Source organism: Acanthochromis polyacanthus, chromosome 19, assembly GCF_021347895.1.
Source record: "Acanthochromis polyacanthus isolate Apoly-LR-REF ecotype Palm Island chromosome 19, KAUST_Apoly_ChrSc, whole genome shotgun sequence".
Lineage (NCBI taxonomy): Eukaryota > Metazoa > Chordata > Actinopteri > Pomacentridae > Acanthochromis > Acanthochromis polyacanthus.
In genome coordinates, this window is record NC_067131.1 from 12,491,852 (window position 1) to 12,512,505 (window position 20,654).

A 20,654-nucleotide genomic window follows, 5' to 3' on the forward strand; every position below is an offset into this window, starting at 1 on the left:
AGCACATTCTGATGTTGCATATAACTTACAGAGGTGGTAATGGGCCGGTTTATATACTAAAATGTGATCTGTCACACATGGGAGATAAGCAGAATTATGACTAACACATTCTGCATTTCCCCCAAGTGCTGCGTTTGATATGCACGCTGTGTAAATGTGGGTGAGTAATGCTTTTGTTTTCACCAAAGAAATATTCACTCAGGTGACAAGATGCTATCTGGTAATGTGGTTTATACAAAAGTGTAAAACTGGTTGGTTTCATCATTCAAAAAAACATATAAATCTTGCTCAGATTTACGCTGCAGAGATGGATTATACCGAGACTTCACCCCTTCAATCAGTGCATCAGCTCAGCAGTTTTTCTTTTACATGCATTTTTTTCAGCAGTCTTGCCAGTGAAACAAACCAGTTAGGGTTTAAGCTCCATTGAAATTACCTCAGGATTAATAAAGTATCTATCTATCTATCTATCTATCCTGTTTCAAATTTTCCCTGTCTAAGCAGAGAGGTTTAATGCAGTCCAGCTATGAAAAACATAGATATCTCCCCCATTGTTGCATTTTCACAAATAGAGTAAAAGTTTCACAAATTTGAAAGTATGTTTCAGACACCATTCTGGGTTTAACCTAAAATGTCTAACATGATTTAACATCATTAAGATGTGAGCTAAAAATAAGATCAGTTGCTCAGCATTGTGAGTTAAGCTTCCATTATTTTGGGGGCCACATTATGGAAAACCAGTTAATTATTGTTTTTGAATATAATTGTGTCCACAGTGTTCCTAAAGACCCACAAAATGTGAGAAAAACATTCCCATTTCTTCTCTATAGATCATAAAATGTGTCTTTGAACGAGCCATTTGCGCTGTCAAATGAGAATAAACACCACTTCCTGTTTGTCTACAATTCTGCACTTTCATTTAGCACACACTTTTATCTAAAGCTACATACATCATAGATGCAACACAAGCAATGTTGTCTCTTTCTCCTCTTCCTATCAGCTCCTCTTTGTCACTCCTTGAAAGCAGCAGACACAGACAGGGGTGAGCCTGCAGCGCTTCTTTCTAAAGAGGTGTGGACAGCAGCAGCTGAGTTGGATTAGAAGTTGTAGACACTGAAACAGCACATTTGAAAGTGGGTTAAAGCGGGTATTATTCCCGTGGGAGAAGTAATGATTTGAGCTGAGACACTGAAACTTGAAATACACATTCTGGAGACATGTGTGACTTACATTAACTTGTTAAAAAGGGGTATGATATAGGACCTTTAAGTTTTCCGTTAGCTTATAAATTTAAAGCTTTAAAGCTTAAAAGCTGTGAACTGGACGCTAACTTCAGTGTCAAAGTTTTAACTTGCTTTTACCCAGAATGACTTGTAATACGAACATCATGCAACCTACTTGATTTAAAAAGCTTAATTTATTCCTACAAACACACATACTGTATAATAAAAATGTCATTCAGTATTTAACTTTGGTCATCTTACAAGCTGAGACACGGCCCTAAACAGCTTGAGGACGACCAGACAGACCTGTTGAAACGGCTGTTTGCAGAAGCTCTGCAACCAGCCCAAACATGCACCTTCATGGCATAACTCCAGCTCTCTGCTCATACAGCAGAGGCTGTACAGTAAAAGATATAAAACATTGCTTTTCTTTCAAAAATGAGGACATTTCTAAGTGACCCCAAGCTTTTAAACAGCAGTGTATATAATATATTAATTCTTTAATAAGAAGTTCTACACTAAAAAGACAGTTTAAAAAACATTTGTAAGCACATTTATTGTAAAAAATACTCCAAATGTATAAAAGATAAAGGCTTTTGATTGATACACAACATGCAAACATTTTACAAAGAGGCTGTACAAAAAATTAAAACTATTTGTACACAATATTTCTCAAATTTATGTGCCTTCCTCACACATACAAAAAAAAAAACATTTTGGCACAATCTTAACATGGAATGTTTCAAGAAATTCTCAAGACTCTTAACAAAATGACCAATTCAGTGAAAAAAGAACAAATGAAAACTACACAACAATTTGGCGCTTTGTTGAGTCGACTAACTACATTTGCATTTCCTTTTTTCTTTTTCTTTTTTAAGTTTTTATTAATATCAGTTAACCTTTTGGGGGAAGTACAATTCCCTGCTGTTTAGAAAGTCTGCCACAGTTCATCTCCCTGGCATTAAAATAATAAAAGAGCAAAATAACACACGAAAACAGCATGTAAACATTCAAAAAGTACAAAAAAAAGAGCTGAGGAATTACAGCTGGACTGAGTGGACTAGTCTTTGTACAGACAGATAAGGAACTCAATTTTTCCCAGAGTAGAATCTTTCCCAGAGTAGAGCTCTCTTGAAATTCCTGCTCTTTTACATAGCAGGTGTTTCATTTCAAATTACACAAAGCAAACAAAACAAAAAAAATACAGCACCTCAACTTGTAAAATAATTGTTGGCATAAAAAGCCAATTCTGGCTTCTATCAATCCAGAAGACATTTAGACTTTTCATTCCCATGTCTTTTAAAGAATATAATCGATATTTCTGCTGTAAAATATTCTTAAGTATGAATATATATATATATATATATATTTTATCCTACAATGCCTCCCATTTCTTGTTCACAGACATCACATATCTCAAGGTTATGGCTTATAAAAGTGAAGGTAAACAGGCCCCTTTTCAAAAATAGCACACAAGGTGATAGTAAAAAACATCTGAACAGCACCGGTGCTTAAACAGTTTTAAGCATTTTGTACCATAAGCGAAAAATATTGCAAAAAGAGGCAAAGGTTATTTAAACAGGCTCAAAATGACAGACAATGCAAGGCAAGCGTACTATAAATCATCAGTTTGGTCCTGTATACTCATTACATAAGGATGGCTTTATGCACATTTAGACTGCAATGTTAGCTTGTTTTCCTTCCAGTTTCACTTGAGCAGACATTAACATCTGCTGAGTATTAAGTTGGCTCCGGAATATGTTTTTAGGTGAGTCGGATACCCAACACTTGCTCCAACTCTTGCCTTCTCTGCTGCACCTAAAACAAAGAGGGGATAGTGTAAATGCATATTAAAGCCAATACTAGAAATATAGGGATCTGTAAATGAACATGTATATTGTTTAACAGTGCATTAGCTTCTGGATTTACCCACTTTTGAATAAATGTATCGTCCCACTGCCTCTGGGACCCACGGTGCCTGGTAGAACTCAGTCCTCCTCTCTTCTTCTGGGTTACCAGTCACATCTGTCATCAACTGATGAAGCAAAAATGTATCACAAGGAGTCACAATTTCATGAAAACAAAATGAAGGAATTATTCCCAAATGCCAAAGCTATACTTGAAAGACTGACTTGTAGTGTCAACTGATGTGGCAGCACTGAGTCTTTTCATGTGACGAGAGCACATCAAAATTAGTTAACTGATGTTTTTGCTTCCATCTGGCTACTGAAGCTCTAATCCGTCCAATCATATTAAATCTCACATTAAATTGTGTTTGTATTGGCATCCACCCTCTGAGCCAAAGGAGACCAGGTGCACTATAACTGCAAGGAATTATGGTCCAGGCCAGCTGGTAATTACCTAACATGAAGCAACAGCATGCAACCAGTGCACACAAAACAGCTGCATTGTAGAGCACGGTTTAATTAAATATGGGGAAAGCTATGCCAGACATTGATTTTTTTTTTTTAACCGGCAAAAATGGCAAAATCTTGGGCTAAACTGGCTGACTGGAATACAAAAGTGTGTCGACGATCACTTATATATTTGTTCGGGTTTTCATGAAGATAAAGCAGCAATTTAAACTTTTGTTGGAACTGATAAGTCACCAAAGCTTTGTCTTCAATTATACTACTAGGATGTAGCACCTAAACAATTTCCCGCAAAACACATAAGGCTAAGGGCTTTAGGAGTGAGCAGAAAAACTATGTTATCAGTTCATCTTATATTACAGGACTAGACATATTCAGAGTAGAGAGCTTACAAGTCTTATTTACAGCCTTGATTTTGTTAGGTTAGTAAGTGTTTCAGGCCCGTTTACTGTCAGTCTTTCAGAGTTAATGAGCATTTAAAGTGTTTTATTAGCCCAGTTTCACCTGCAGGAGCTTGTAAAGGCTCCTGTAAACTGTTGTGCTGCCACAGATGATATTAATTCATGACAAGCAGGGAGAAAATCAGCTGTCACAGGTGATGCCAACAGTGTAGTATTAAATGCTAATGTTATTGTACATTCTCAAGCTGGTAGACTTGATTTTACTGAACAATAATATGTTTATACGTCACCCTTTAAAGACTCCTATGGAACAGGGTACGCTACTGTTAAAAAGTTTGTGCTCACCAAGACAATGTCATTGCACAAGGGTTTTCTAATCATCAGTTAGCCTTTCAACACCGTTAGCTAACACAATGTAGCATTAGAACACAGGAGTGATGGTTGCTGGAAATGCTCCTCTGTACCCCTATGGAGATATTCCATTAAAAATCAGCCGTTTCCAGCTAGAACAGTCATTTACCACATTAACAATGTCTAGACTGTATTTCTGATTCATTTAATGATAGCTTCATTGACAAGTACTGCCTTTCTTTAAAAAGTAAGGACATTTCTAAGTGATCCCAAACTTTTGGACTGCAGTGTATATGACATTTACCTTCAGATCTCTGCTCTGAGACTTCAGCCAGTCCTGGATGAACTCTTGTGGATTATTGCTGAAGCTCAGCATGAAGTCTCTCTCAGTCTTCAGCTGGTTAATGTACTCGATGGTTTCATGAATCTGCAAAGAATACAAACAGGAGCAATCAACATGTGATGAAATTTAGCTTCTTCTTTTTTCTTTTTCTTTCATTCCCACTCTCCCAAAGTCTCACCTTCATCTCAAGCGCAGCAATTTCCTGCTGGTTGGTTGTAGAGGACAGAAAGCTGTTCATCTGGCCTTTCAGTGGGTCGTCCACCTCCACATCGATGTCATAACATGCTGTCTTTTTCTGATCTGTGGGATCCACACTGCTCAGAAGAGGCAGAGACAGCAAAACAGAATTCACGTTAGACTGTAATAAGGTGATGCCGACTGCACACTTGTAAGAGCAGACCAAGAATAAATACTGAACGGGCAAATCATAAAGCTAAAGAAACAAACTTAGAAATGCCTTGAGCTCTGAATACTTTGAAAATACCATAGTAGACCAAAAAAGTTTCCTGAGATGCTGCCAAGACAGATACACCTACACAGGCACCAACAGGGAAATGATCCACACTGTCTTACCTAATAATGTGATTGATAATAATGGGGTCAGGGTGCTGCAGGAGGCCTGCCAGCTTCATGGGAATCTCAGAGAACCTCATGCGTGGACAGCCGAAGATCTGAACAATTGAAACACAGAGCATGATAGACACCAAGAGTTAAAGTCAGCTGTACAGTGGAGGCTCTGTAAAAGACTGTATCTAATTTGATGCTACAAACTACAAATTTAAGGCAAATAAACAAGTGACAAATGCACAAATATATTCCTAAAACAAATCTTCAATAATAACCTCTCTCACCATTCCTGGTTTGAAGTAACAAATAACATAAAAAGATACCATACAAGATGATATTCACGCCGGAATGTTAAAGCAACACCGGGAGCTGGTAAGCTAAGAGTCTGCTAACTATCCTAGTACCTGTCTGAAATAGCGGTTGCAGTTGATGTACTCCTTCTCGTGACTGTCCTGCAGCTTGTTGTTCTTGATGTAGAGCCAGAGAGCTTGCATGATGCTGGCTCGTGTCTGCGTGTGCACACCCAGAAGGCGGGCCAATCGCGGGTCCAGTTTGTACTGAGGGGGCTTGAAATAAATAAATAGATAAATCATGAGGACAAGGGAAGTGTGGGTTAAAAATCAAATCAAGTCATTCCATCCAGGAATACACCTACATGCAAGATGAGAACTGAGAAAATACCTGGTGGTCGAGCATGAGCAGAAGGGTGCATTTCACATTCACGTCACCGGGCCTTTTGACCTGGAAACCATCTGTCTCCTGAGTGGTGGGCATTCTGTGCCACTGAAACATGTGTGAAAAGATCAAAACAGATTTCGTCTGAACCGCCGCCACCACAGCCCCTTATTTACTCCTCTCTTCTGGGGTACAAGTAAACACTTCAAGACAATACTGGCTCAATCCCAGTTTCATTACATGGGGCAATCACTGGGTCTCTATTAGTGGACATATTTGCTTTGCCATTGTTGGTTTTGGGGGCCTATTTGCATGAGCTGGCGTCTTCACCACCACATTTTCCATAATTATGTTAATTAAAAATATGAAAGCTGCCATTAAAAGTGATGTTAATAAAAGCCTGATTTATTGGTGGTTATAATTCACACAAATGAATCCCTGTTGCTTTGACAAACAAGCTCACAAAAGGTTTGGTTTCAAGCTTTAGTGATTCCAGCTGAACTGGCTGGTGAGTCAATAGTAATCTCAGGGGATATTGGCGTGTATTTGCCTACAATGTCTGAAGGTTTAGGTCATACCTCTACTAAGTGATTGTCGGGTCCGTAGAGCTCCTTATCGAGCTCAATCACCAGGCTTTTGAAGAAAGATGAGAACTTCCTCTTCTGCTTGCCCGGCTGGGAATACAGAGCGCATAAAAGAGTATGAAAAACACCGAGCAACAAGATTACTATTGGTGTTTTCTCATTGTGCTGTGTCAGGCTGCAACCGCATTGTTTAGCTCTGACCACATTGGGGGTGGTGAAGCACAAAACTGTAGACTAGAAAAAGCCGTTGCACCCCCGCCCTCTCCACAGCCCTGTCAAAGTCTGTTTGCACAACATGACCCCTCTCACTCCTTCCCTCACGTCCCATTTTTTCTTTTTCTTGTACTCCATGCAACACTCCTACACATGCCTGGACCAGAGGAGAAAAATTAACCGGAGAGAGAGAGAGAAAAGAAGACTCCTTCGTTTGGCCCCAGATGACACAATGAGAAGAGCTGGAATTGATGGAGGGAGGGAGGAGGGAGGCATGTCAGCTCATGGTATGCAACGGCCAGTGGTTTCAATTCCGTATTTCACGAGAACATGAGCTTGTGTGCGAGTGCAGTTGCAGGGCGGAATGGGGAGAGCTGTAAACACACATCTGGCTGCGTGGTCTGAGCCAAGGACACAGGCCAAGAGAAGTTTTTCAGCAAACACAATAACAGACTGAAATACTCTGAGTCAGACCACACTGGGACAATGGAGAAATGGCGAGAAACACGAGCAACGGCCGCGTTTATTCACTTACTTCCTCCAGGAGTTTGCCCTCCACTCTCAGTTCCCAGGAGGACACCTTCTCCGCCTCCTCACCCTCAGGCTTGCTGGGAGTGTAAGTGTTGGAAATGTAGATCCTGAGCTTGCGCTTTTGCTGAGTCATACAGAGGAACAAGCAGATGTATTGGGAATTCCATTAAGAGAAGATTCTCAAGCATAAATGAACCATCAAAATTTAGAATCAGATCAGAAAAAAATCACTTTTTCATTTTGTGATTGATGGAGACAACTCTGAAATTTCACCCCAGAAGATTTTTGTGGATTTTTTTCTTTTTTCTTTTACAGCATTTGCATTTGATAGTTGACATTTTTTTAATATATTAGTTAGAACTGTTACGGTCTGATTTTGTTATTCAAGCACTGGATACACATTTTTAACTACCAAGGGATACACAGGAGACAAAGCATTCCTGTAATCCACTGTTACTGTTTAATTTCACATCCCTCCCACTGTTTCACTGTCCTTTAGCCATATCATAGCTGCATTAAATTACTGCTAATCTAGTCAAAGATTTCCTGCTGCTCCAGTGGATGTGTAATGGCTTTTTTTGGTGAAAACAGCACAGAAAATGTATATGTCCCTGAGGTTAGTTTTGGCTGCAATTGTTTGTTGAAAATGCATCAATAAAATAAGACAACTGCTATTTTCAGCCTTTGTTTCAAACTGCAAATCACTTCTAAATTTCTCCTGCACAGTAGGAAACCTGATCGCAGTTGCGATTGTGTTTGTTGGACTTTTTCATTTAAAAAGTGTGAATTTCTTTGGATTGACCATAAACAGATCTACTAATTGCTGATCTTTTACAATGTCTCCCTCCTGTTTGTATTCAAGACCCCACTTCGCAAAGCTTAAAGGTTATCTTGAAACGTCTTTCAATTATCCTAATAATGTGGCAAAGAATCAAGAATAGATACCATAATAGGCTTCTTGATGGCCTCCTGAATCTCCATACGCTTTCTGGCGATGGTTTGATCCAGCTTCCTCTCAAAGGCCAGCAGGTCCATGTAGGCCTGGGACTCTGGGACCAGGTCTCGGATCTTAAAAAGAGCAAATGTATGTTAAATTTTGAGGGAATTGGGCCGACTGGACATAAATTTTTTCATGATTTTAAGTTTTCCTACCCTCTGTGGCAGAACCTTGTCAGCCATCTTGCGTCTTTTTGGTCTAAATCATGGAAAGGATAAAACAGAAGATGATTTCCAAAGTACTGTATGTTCACTTTGGAGAGATAAGCCCACATAAACATCAGTCTCCTAAACCACAGAAGATCCGAATTCTAAAAATAACACAATCTCAAACAGAACCATGCTATGTTCTGTTTCAGTTTGTCTCATCACTTAGCATTTGCCCTTTAAAGTATGAGCTTGGTTAACCAATTTGCAGGGAATTGGCTGCACGCTGACACATGATACAAGATAACTGAAAGACCTCGTTCACTTCATTTGATTATCAGTTACTTGCAGAAAACTTCACAAAGCGATAACCTATCTTGGCCAGTGTTATCTCTTTATTGGATGCCTTTGAAAGACTGCCTCGAGTTTCCACTTATCATCGCCACCGAGTTCATAAAAGCCAGTTTGTTTCTTTAATTAAATTATACAGTTCCCCGTCATTATGACTGAACCTAATTCCCAAGTGCTCTAATGAGAATTTAGGATGCGCTTCTGGCATTGTGGCTCATTTCTCCTCCCATGCTAAGAATTTTGTTACGAGATAAACCTTAAAGCACAACGGACTCATTGTGGATGAAACTGTAAATGCTGCTCCACGTCATGGCTCGCCTCATTTGTGAGCGTGGCATCACTTAGCAGTTTGAAGTCAAAAATAACCACTCGAGTCCAGTCATGAGATGCCGCGTTCCTCGAGTCTGTGCGATCTGAACTGTGCATAAACAGTTCAGCAACTTAAACTGATCGCAGAGAGGAAAGCTGACTGAAAAGTGTAATAATGTTAATGGAATAACTGTGTATTTATAGGTTTAATACTACTATTACTGCGTCCTGCTGGAGGAAAACATAACTAGTAAGGTCCTTTAGGGCAATCCTATTTGCTATAAACCCATGTTGTTGATGAGGACAGATAACACCCAGACACTCTTTCTTGTTTTGACAACAACTTTTCTAAAAATGTCATTATCCTCATGAGAGGTTTCCTGGAATCGTTACGTCAGAAGAAGCAATTCTAAAAATAAATTGAATTGTTTGACTTGGTGACAGCTTTATACCAATCATTTGCTTTACTAAACATCCGAAAATGAAGTTTTGTGTCTTTAGGTTATGGAAAAGAAGCAAGTGTTGCATGGAATGAGACACTGAAGTAAGGTGTGAAGAGGAAAATTACTGCTGAGTTGATGAACAGAAAATTAACCGAGAACAGTGATTAAGTCATTTAACTATAAAAAATTGATTATACAAATGTGAAAAAAACAACTATTTGAAAATGTCGTGTTGATTTCAAGGAATTTCTTCATCATTTTCAGACTTTGATGACCAGCTGAATAATGCGGAATTGATCTGTGAATTAAATGGTACTAAAAAAAAAGTATCTGACAGTGCCATTCTCTACATTTTGGCCCCAGGCTGTGGCATTATCGCTCTCTCGCTCTCACACAAGCGCTCTCACTTCTCCACAGTTTACCCTCGTCTGAGGCCTCCCAGCGCCTCTTGCTGTTGTTGATGCTGCTGATGAAGAAAGCGCTTCCTCGAGGCGTCCATGCCTGGGTGTCCCATGCCTGGCCTCATGGGAATGTTACCGCCACCATAAGAGGGGCCTGGCAGCTGACCCCCCATCGACCCCATGGGGCCCCCCACTCTATTGGGTGGCATCCCTGGGCGCTGGAGAAAAAGGAGGGAAGCCGAAGCTATGATTTCTGGATCATGACAATTTTGAAAACACATTTTTTTGTGGTAAATTCTTTTCCCCAGGTCTGTGTGTGTTCATTTTTCTCGACCTCACTACTTTCCATTAACAACTGTATGTAATAAAGCTGTAATAATTAATCAGCTGTTAGCTATTAAATTAATTGCCAACTATTTCGAGAGGTTTGAGTAATTTTTTCAAGAATAAAAATCAAATTTCTCTGATTCCAGTTTCTTGAATGTAAGTACTTTCAGGTTTCTTTTCTCCGCTATGACAATAAATGAAAAATCTTTGGGCTGTGGGCATTTGAGGACACCATCGTGGGCTTTAGGAAACACTGATCAACATTTATTTCACTTTATAGACTGAGCAACTTCTTCTTAATCAAGTCACTGCAAGCATACGGATGATTTGGTCACACTTTCTTTCTACTGTACTGCTTTACAACAGTCAGAGATAAAGTATACAATAAAGCAACTGTTAAAAAAAAACAATGCTGTGCTTGAGCTAACCTCCTTGTGTCTACATTTTTACTTTATGTGACCAACTGATACCAAGCTTGCAGTGTTCAGGGTGTGTAAAAAGAATGGGCACCAACATACGGTATTATTATACCTTAATTCAGTCGGTTCAGCTCATATACCAGCATGTCAGACAGTGAAAGTGCAGATTGGATGATTGAGGGTGTTAATTGTAATGTGTGTTGCATATATGAAGGTATAATGGCATGTTTTGTGTTTCAATCTTGGTCTACAAAATTGAAAGAATTGATCGGCACTGTTTGTGAATTTTTCCACTCTTAAAACCCAGCTGCCTACTTTGTGTCTGAGCCCATATGCCTGTAACCGACAAAGAGGAGACAAGTGAAGTGTTGCATGTGAACTGAGGGGCACATGAAGCTGCAGATGGTGGCAGAACTGGGAGAACGTATGCAGGCTTACCTCTGGGCAGATGGTGGTGATGATAAACTTACTTTTGTTTTCACACTAACTGACAGGAGGCTGGAGGCAACCACGTGATTTTCACTTTCACACTTGCAAAAAAGAAAACCTTTTCTTCTCTGGTGTTGCTGACTGAAACTCCAACTATTTATAAAGCATTTAATGATGTATCGCCATTAAGGCCATTTTTAAAAGAGCTGCACTCAATTAGTTTATGGCTGTAGATGCTTTCTCGAAAGCGGAAACCGTGATCACACGATGAAATATTTTTTTAAAATAAGCCTTAAAGTTACTGTGATGCCTTCAAGTGAGTCCTTTAAAGTGGATAAGTGTGTTTTATCCCAAATTCAGGGCTGAATTTACTTTAAAAAGCAGATGAGACTGTGTAAAGTTAAAGAGAAAATTCAGTTAACCTCAGTTTTTTCTACTTAATAAAGAGAAATCTTCTTCAAAACCTACCGAGGGGTATTGGGGTGTGGTGTTCATGCTCCGGGGGTAACCAGCCGGAGGTTGCGGCATTCCTGGCATCCTCATGCCCGCAGCGTGCCCGACGTTCATGGGGCTCACGTTGGGATTCATCGGAGGACCCGTGAAGCTTCCTCTTGATGTCATCTTCAAGATCCACAAGTGGTTAAAAAAGTGAACGAAACTTAAAACGAATTTCGGACCTAATAAAAGTCAGCCCTGCTGCTAGCGGTGAGGTCTGGGAGCGGTTATCTGTCTACCTGCGGTGAGTTTAGCTGAGCTTCTGGTTTGACAGCAAGCACACTGTCAACAAAAAGCTAGCTAACGTTAGCTCGGTTCCTCCCGTCTCAAGTTCCGGGATTCGCTTGTACCCAGTAACTGCTAGTTTTGTGGACACGAACTGCTGGCTGTCGCTCTTCAGGTCCTACCTCGGTTTTTCCGACGGAACATCGCTAACTAAAGGTTATTTGACCATGAGGCAAACGGAAAACATGAGAAGTTACTAACGACAAACTGAGAGTCTGAAGCAACACCAAGTTCTCTTATAACTGCCCACACACGGGGTGGATGCTGCGTTCATGGCGGTAGGAAATCCCGCAGTTCCACATTTCAGCGCACAGTTAAGATTAGCCCCCATAAGTCTAACGTTTAACCTCTTGATGAGAATACATTTAAACATATTTGGGCCCGAAATCACAATTATTTTCACGTGTATTTCACTAAAGATGATATTTTTATGTTCCATGATGTGGCATTCAGGGGCACTGCCGCTTTCTGCACTCGTGATTTTGCAATTTGTCATTGTGTAATTTACTTTCTAAATTGAAACTGCTACCATCAGATGCTTACGGTCATTTTCAACACCGTTATTTCAGAATGTGGCAATGTAGACAACTGGATTAAACTGCTTGCTGATGCCAGAACAATATATGACTACTGGGCCCCAGATGGCACCCCACACTGTAGAAAACATTCTGCAAAAACAACAAACAAACAAAAAAAAAACTGGCAATCTGTCAACAAAGGTGGCAGAAAAATATGAAAAAAAACCCCAAAACAAAGCAAACGAATGGTGGAATTTTAATGTTTATTTATACAACGTTGCTATATATAATAAACACATCATTACATATACAGTAATAAACTGCATAATAAATGTTGCTATGTATATCTAAAGTATATTTTTTAAAAACTGTAAAAACTGTGCAAAATGTTTACCATTTTTCAGTCTTTAATATACATATTTTTTCTTTCAAACAATGGCAAATATCTGTAAAATGATGTTTTAATTTTTGTCGTTTATTTTTGGCCTTTTAAATAGAATAAAATTTGTGTCTTTTTTGGTCAAATGTTGTAAAAGAATAAATTTCCTTTTGTAAAAATAAAGATTTCTGACGTGGATATTATTTACAGTTTTGCCCCGTTTTGTTTGTTTATTTGTTTTTTCATTTCAAATGTAAATTAATATTTTATGTCGTGACTTTACTAAAAATGTATGCATCAGTAAAACTGGAAACATCTATAAAATAACTCCAATTTTTTAAAAAGATTACAAAGCAAATTTTACAATACACCACCTCCCTGCTGTCCTCCATGCACGGTGTACACAGGCTATAATAATGGTTCTTTTCAGAATGGTTTTTCAGGAGGATCGCATCATCATTTGAAGTGCCTCATTATTTAGGGGATAGTTCTTATACTGCATGTGGTTCTTTAAAGAACTAAAAAATGTCATTTTTACTGGAGTTGTTTAGTTTTGTGGCAGGTAATATCGTAATATTAGAGCTGCGACTATCTGTTTTTTTATTTTTAGTGAATCTGCAGACTATTTTCTCAGTTACTGGGTTAAGCACTTGGTCCTTAAAACATCTGAAAACTGCTTTCCTTGTTATCCTGCAATCCTATGTTGGCACCTTGTAATATGTTGTTCTGTCTGATCAACAGTCCAGAAGACAAAATAATGAATATGCTTCAATGGAGGACCCAGAAATGCTTTATCTGCTTTTAAATTACACAAACAATTATCAAGTCTTATTATCAAAATAGATCCAGGTCAGTCTACGCAGAACTATCTTAAAAATGGTTAGTTAAGGAACTTATTTAGGCCTAAATGATTTTTTTAATGATTCTTTAAGGATACTTTATAGGGAAGAATTTATGATGAATGTCTTGCTTAAATGATCTTCCGGGAACCAAAAATTTTTTATTTTTTTTTTCTATGGGAACAGAGCCCACAGCAGACTATACAATGTATTGCCGTTTCATTATTTGCCCCTCACACCCAGAGACCAGCTGTTATCCTCAGATAATACTCTCTGGCTCCAGGTTTCTGTTCTGTCAAGGAGTCTGTGGTAAACATTATTTACGTGGGTACAATTTAAACTAAAAATGCCAATGGTTTTGGAACTATAGGGGTCTTTCTGAAAAACTAAATTAGAAAATAATGCAGGAACTGCCTTAATTAGTGTTGTCAGGTTCACTACATGGTAATTTGCGGCACAAACTGGAAAGTGGTGAAATGGGGATTCTCTGGATCTGGAGCCTTAGAACAGCTACCCATAAAGCCCTGTTGTTAAGCCGGTCTTGCTCCACAGCAGGTTTAGAGGGATTTTGCAGCAGGGGTGGCCTAAGGCCTCATAGACCCTTCGGGTTAATTTCTGTTTCCGACATACGTACCTAAAATAAAACTTGTGTACAAACAGATGAGTAGAACCTGTGGGTTTCCTACAATGCTGACCTCTCTGGCTGACATTAAGGTGTAAATTAAAGTGGGTTAAGTGTTACAGAGATGGTGGGTTGGGGTCTGGGATAAGGTTGAGATACAGCAGGTTTTGCGGTTAAACACTGTGGTGAAATTCAGATCCATTTTTTAGATAAGAGTCCCCAATGCCTGAATGAATTGATTCAAACATGGAAAGTATTCACTAATGTTTGCTCTGTTGTGATGGAAGATGTATTTTGACACTTAAAAGTAAAAGCAGCAATCCAGCAAAGTAAAAATACCATTACAAGTAAAAGTTCCACAATGATAAAGTCTTAAGTAAAAGTACATAAGTATTAGCAGCAAAATGTAATTAAAGTTTTAAAGTAAAAGTACTGGTTCAATTCCTCTGAATAATAAATTATTATGTAGGATGTCACTATAATACTAATCCTGAAGCACCAGTGTGTCAGTGTCATGTTTCTGTTGCAGCAAGTTCTAACTACTTTACACACTGCTTTTTTTTTACAGGGACAGAAGATAAATCTGAGGAGACATGAAATGATTAACAGGAGAGAAAAGAAGGAACAGCAAATTTCTGAAGAAGTCTAGTTCCAGTTTTTCAAAGCTATTGGCTCATTTAATTCATCCATTGAAACAAAACTGTGTGAGAAGTTTAGAAGGAAAATTCTCTGTTTAGTGGAGCTGCAAACAAAGCCTGAGGCATCTGAAATGTGATCATCTGAAAAGCAGTGTGTAATCTACACACTGCTTTATGTAAGACATCAGAAGACTAAAAGGCTGGAACACACTGGTTCAAACTTTTAACATGTATGTTGTTGTTTTTTAAAGCTTTTTATGTTATCCTTTCTGTACAATCTTTATCTTACAAGTAAATAAAGCTGCCAAATAAATGTAGAAATAGAAAATACATCATGTTTCCCTCTTAAAATGGAAATGAAAAACAGTTTAAAATGGAAACGCTCAGTGTGTAAGTAACACAAAACTGGACTTAAGCACAGTACTTGATTAAATGTACATAGTTACTCTTCGCCACTGGTGAAATCTTGGAAAAATTGACTGTCGGTTGCCTCAAACTATCTGAGAAGTTTACAAGCTAAATGCTTTTCTGGTAGAACTGATTATAACTCAGATATCTCAAATGTGATATGGCCCTGACAGGACCTCCTCCTTTCTTTTTAAACAAAAACTTGGGAGCCCTATAGTTTTTATCCCCATCATTGCATTTTATTCACAAGTTAATTCTGTTTTTGTTTTACTTTAGTATAAAATCATTAGCACAAAAGTAACTTGTCAGTAACTAATAATCATGTCTAAAACACATTTTCAGTCTATATAAGAAGGACTTACAACTTAAAAGGTTCATTGTAAACTTTTTCTCTCAGCTTTATCACCTGAACACACAAACATGTCAAAACTCAGATTTCAAAGTTTAGGAAGGACCCACAAAGGCAGCATAGGTGGCTCCCTCTTGCCAGAACTTACGTTGCATAAAAAAAAAGAAAACAAAAAGCTTAAACTGTACCAACTAAGACCTAAAATTGGACATGGGACAAGGCAACATTTCGCGTCTCATCCTATCTGTGTATTAAAATGATCAACCCTGAAACAGGCTTCATCATCTGATCAACAGCCTCCCCTGTTGGCCAGTCGGTCTTTATTAGCAAGTCCTCTGCTTTATGTCCATCAAGATTCTACTCAGTGCTGGCGAAGTGTCCAAATTAACACAGAACCATGCGACAGGTAACAAATCATTTATTATGCTAAACAGATGAAACAAACTGAGCCATGATAGCAGCAATTCAACTATTAGAATATTTACACTATCACATCACACCAAGGACAAATGTAACCCTTTACAATGTAAACACATGATACAGGATGCTAGAAAACAAGCCGATCTATCCACCGAAAAAAAAAATGAAACAAAAAGAAACCTGCTTGTACAATTAGAGGCTTCAATTACTGATTTTTTTCAAACAAGTTTCCACAGATGAAGGACAAACAGGGCCGCTTATGTTGGAATTCAGCTGGAGAACTGAGACAGAACGTGAAAGTAACAGACAAACCATTAGCAATGATTGTCTTTGACATTATTTTTTTTAGAGAATGAGATTTTTAAAGAAGTGCACCTAGTTCCTAATTATATTTACTGTATGTGCACACGGCTGCCTCTGCTCCACTGCCGAGTGAATCACAACAGACTCTACTTCTGTGCAGCGAAATCGTGATACTCATTATTTTAAACTGAAAAATAAACTAGCCCTCGACCCCCCCAAAAAACAACAAAAAAAATTGAGTGTTGGTACGATGATTTTGTGAATAAAAAGAAATTTGTCAAGTATACAGTAAGAGTTCTGGACTGCTTCTGACACCACAAATGTCCCCTATTACATCGATGTCCATTGATTTCACAACATAAAAAACCAAAGGTGAAGTGTTATTGGTCTTCCCGTGTGTGCGCGTTCACACACGATGCTAAGAGAATGTGTGTTTGTGGCCAAGTGCGCTATTGAGAGAACGCCTCGTCTTTCATCAGCATGCGTGGGCTCTCCTGGTTGTCCATGCGACGTCTAGGACCCATCATGTCTGGGGGGGAATAAAGAGCACGTCCTCTTACACACACACACACACATTTATATTACAGTCCATTTCATCATCATTCAGCGTCACGATTTCATAGTACTATTGATTCCAAGCAGAGTATTTTATAGCATTCACACGGGAAAAGGAACAACAGAGTAGATACGTACGCTACTAAATTCAGCTGTTTTTGTGAATAAGCTGTTTATGCAGTGACAATGCAGCTGTGAATAACAAGAGCTGCAGCTGAAAATATCCGAAAAACAAGTATTTAATCGTTGAAAAAAAATGTCTTTGTGGTGTTTACTTGCTTTCTAAAGCTGCAGTTTGATCGTAAAAAAGTATTATATCGTTTCATGTCAGTGTAAAATATAAAAGTGCACTAATAATTCCAGGGTTTTTAAAGGCTCACAATGGGAATGACAGTAAACATGGCTGGTCTGCAAACAGTAAAGGCAGCAAGTCTGTGACCTTATCTGGCAAAAATTTGCACATTTTTTGGCATTTCTGACAATTTGATGAACAAAAATGTGTATTATGCTTGAGAATATGTAATCTGAACAAACAAAGCTGGTTAAAAACGTGTGCATATTTATTTTTTTCTGCATATTACCTGCTAAAAGTCTTATTCTATGATGATTATACACTGACAGCATTCAAAAACATCTTGACCTCAATGAGAATTCAATAGATTTAATAGATTAGGCTTTAGTTATTCATTTCAATTGTGGACCATAAAGCTGCACTAAGCAAGATCTGCACTATAAGTGAAAATACTCTCCTTCAAACTGTCCCATTCTTCTTTATGGGATGTTATGAGAAACAAATATACTGATAGAAAGTGACCACAAGTTCATACATGGGTGATAAAAGGTTCCAAAACTGGAACTGTGTTTTTCTTTGCAGTTTGGGATCACCAACATGCAAAAGGACCAAACGCTACCTTAAAATAGATCATGTAACCTGTTTAGTGTCAATCACTGTTTAAAAAAATTCCAGTGGTTATTCATAACAGATGGACTGTGACTAAATAACCTCCGGCATACTTCTCTGTCTTCTCAATACTGTGGCTTTACTGTCCAATCTGTGCTTCATAGGTAAAAATAATACGAGCATGAAATGAGCAATCAGGACTATTATTTGATGCAGAGTGTGTAAGTATTTTCACACTTTTGTGCTCTTTTTTTTAATGAGTTCCACTTATTTCAAGCATTTGATTTACATAAAGACACAAAGCAGGAAAAGACAACCTGTGATCAAAGGTTTGTTTCCACTTACTGCTCTTATGCTTGAATGATTTGGATCTTCTTGGTGAGTTTGGATTCTGAGGTGGAAAGAGAAAGCACAGCGTTTTTCAATGTTTTTTAAAGAATGAAGGATTGTTGCTGATAAGAAAACAGTACATGCCATCATCCCCAACATATTAATTGATACAGCTGGATGAAAGTGAAAGTACCTTATCAGATTTCCTTTTCTTGGCTGCAAACGAAAGGCAATAAAGTTTAGATTTACAGACAACATTTCAGTCATTTCATATACGTTGGAGTTCAAGTAGTACCAGAACATCACCTTTCTTTTCCGCCCCGTAAGACCAGTCATTATCGTTGACGTCGTCGTTATCTTCTTGGTCGCTCTCTGACTTGTTGTTGGTGTTGTTACCAGTCACTATTCTGTAGAGGAGGAGACAGTAAGACACGACACACACCGTGAGTCAGCATTACTCACTGCAAATCACAGTTTGATTATAAAACAGACCATGCAGCGGCAGACACAAACTACTCTTTGTTTCTGCGGCTACATGATGCTTTAAAGTTTTACTTCATTCTGTGTTTTTAGGAAGAATAACACTGACAGCATATACACCGAGAATTACGGCTACACAGATTCATTGATTAGTTGAGAAACCATTTAAGAGAAAACTATCTATAGGTGTCCTGATACCTCTATGACAGTAAACTGAATATATTTAGGCTGTGTGCATAAACATAACATTTAAGAATGTCATCTTAGGCTTTGAAAACTCTCATTTTCCACCATTTTCTGACTTCTGTAGACCCAGGATCAGCCTAATTGATCAACTGATATGAAGAGGCAGTGGAAACAATAGTCAGTTGCAGCAGTAGGAGTCCAGCATTATTGAAACCTCATCAGATGACACCAGTTTTTTACTGAACCTGACTCTCAGATCTCTTTGGGTGAGCTGTTTTCCTCTCGTACCTGCGGTTGGCTATACGGCTGCTGTTCCGTCCCATCCCCAGACATTTCTCCAGGTGTGGGGCGAAGCGTGAGGCAGCGATGCTTCGGCTGCAGTTGGGACACACACACTCCTTGTTTTTCCACTGGTTGTACACCTGGCCGAACACGTCCAGTCCTGGCTGGTCCACAATTTCTGGAGATTGGAATCAAGATGTTAGAGCAGTGACAGATTTCATTGCTTGAATGCATTCCATTTTGGCAAACATATCTAATGTGTACATATCAATGATTCAGGTTTATTTCAGGGAGGCAGGATGACTGTGCTCACCAAAGTCCCTCATGCTTTCTTGGTCCGTGTCATCCAGGAAAAAATAGCCCTGCTTAACAGCCCGGTGGACCTCGAAGCAAAGACCCAGGCATGCATCCTCCACCAGGTCAGACAGGATGTCCTGAGCTAGGGCCTGCCAGGGAGGACAGAGGCAAACAGAGATTTCTGTTTGTGTCTGTCACCACTGTCTGTGTGTGTGTGTGTGTGTGTGTGTGTGTGTGTGTGTGTGTGTGTGTGTGTGTGTGTGTGTGTGTGTGTGTGTGTGTGTGTGTGTGCGTGCGTGTGTGTGCAGCCAACAGTTGTGCAGTGATCTCTTTTCTACTGTACCTCCAGCTTGCTGTTGTCCAGGCTGGACATTGAAACCTCCTCCATTTTCATTTGCCAGAACTACCAGATGAGCAGACACTGCTGTGGTCATGCTGTAGGGCAGCAAACATTGGCCAAAAACAGGGCTGGAACAGCAAACACGGTGGCATTAAAGCCAGTCACAGCGACAACGCATCTGTGGGCAACATTTGACGTCTTGAATGGGATTCGTGTACTCACAACTGCACGTTGAACACTGCCAGGGAGTTGACTTCCCACGTTTATAATCTGCGAATAACACAAAACAGAAGAAGTCAGCGCTGTAGCACCGCACCATCCCGGTGAACACAGAGCCAAACATGACGTTAGCTGAGCAGCACAGTGCAGCTCCGAGCATTAACCATGTAATGAAAGTAGCTTAGCCCAAACCTGGGAGAAGAAAACAAAGAGCGTGGCTATGAATAGGCTGCTGGAGGAATTGAAAATGCCAAGAGGTTAGAGGAGAGGCGGTATCCTGCTCACAAACCCGCCAGGTCGACAGCACGGACAGCCGCTAGCTAGCATGTCCCACACTGGGCTGAGTAACCAGAAACAGTGTTTATTGGTGACTGAAGAAACACATCTGACTACATTGAGGCTGCTTCCCCCCGAACCCGACTCTGCTGCTGCTGCACTGCGGCTGTCTGCCTCTCAGCCGCCCCGTGTAAACCCCCCAGTGGGGAAAAATGACGCCTGTACCCAAACACCAAGCCCAAATGCGAGGAAAAACGTAAAGCACGGCGCCGAGAAGCCGCTAATTGTGTTTATTTACCTATTTCGGCAGGCATCCATCTTTACATCAGAGGGATCAGACAGTAGTAATCGATTGCTACACGAGTTCGCAGCTTCCTCTGCTGCACCGCCGGAGCCGGAGAGTGTTTATGACCCAGGACAGCATGTGACTGCGTGTCGCCTCGGTATGAC

At 39.4% G+C, this 20,654-nt stretch overlaps 2 protein-coding genes across 4 annotated transcripts; both read right to left on the reverse strand.

Annotated features, from left to right (window-relative positions):
• Positions 1 to 1,753: 1,753 nt before the first annotated feature.
• smarcd2 (SWI/SNF related, matrix associated, actin dependent regulator of chromatin, subfamily d, member 2) lies at positions 1,754 to 12,139 on the reverse strand. The gene is made up of 13 exons (XM_022200447.2): positions 11,551 to 12,139; positions 9,929 to 10,125; positions 8,413 to 8,455; positions 8,206 to 8,328; positions 7,265 to 7,384; positions 6,511 to 6,606; positions 5,939 to 6,040; positions 5,662 to 5,823; positions 5,264 to 5,361; positions 4,869 to 5,004; positions 4,652 to 4,774; positions 3,157 to 3,258; positions 1,754 to 3,041 (listed from the first exon to the last, which is right to left on the reverse strand). The coding sequence occupies exons 1-13, from the start codon at positions 11,701 to 11,703 to the stop codon at positions 2,988 to 2,990; spliced, it is 1,509 nt and encodes a 502-aa protein (XP_022056139.1). The 5' UTR covers positions 11,704 to 12,139; the 3' UTR covers positions 1,754 to 2,987.
• A 3,877-nt stretch (positions 12,140 to 16,016) lies between these two features.
• atxn7l3b (ataxin 7 like 3b) lies at positions 16,017 to 20,645 on the reverse strand. Of its 3 annotated transcripts, none has more exons than XM_022200443.2 (9): positions 20,503 to 20,645; positions 19,932 to 19,979; positions 19,713 to 19,837; positions 19,386 to 19,518; positions 19,079 to 19,250; positions 18,431 to 18,531; positions 18,318 to 18,340; positions 18,140 to 18,185; positions 16,017 to 16,867 (listed from the first exon to the last, which is right to left on the reverse strand). In XM_022200443.2, exons 3-9 carry the CDS (start codon positions 19,761 to 19,763, stop codon positions 16,788 to 16,790), a joined length of 606 nt encoding a protein of 201 aa, XP_022056135.2. In that variant the 5' UTR covers positions 19,764 to 19,837; positions 19,932 to 19,979; positions 20,503 to 20,645; the 3' UTR covers positions 16,017 to 16,787. The 3 variants fall into 3 exon arrangements, with proteins under 3 accessions (XP_022056135.2, XP_051795394.1, XP_051795395.1); XM_051939434.1 differs by having other exon boundaries at positions 16,017 to 16,891; XM_051939435.1 differs by lacking the exon at positions 20,503 to 20,645 and adding an exon at positions 20,121 to 20,445 and having other exon boundaries at positions 16,017 to 16,891.
• Between the last annotated feature and the right edge of the window lie 9 nt (positions 20,646 to 20,654).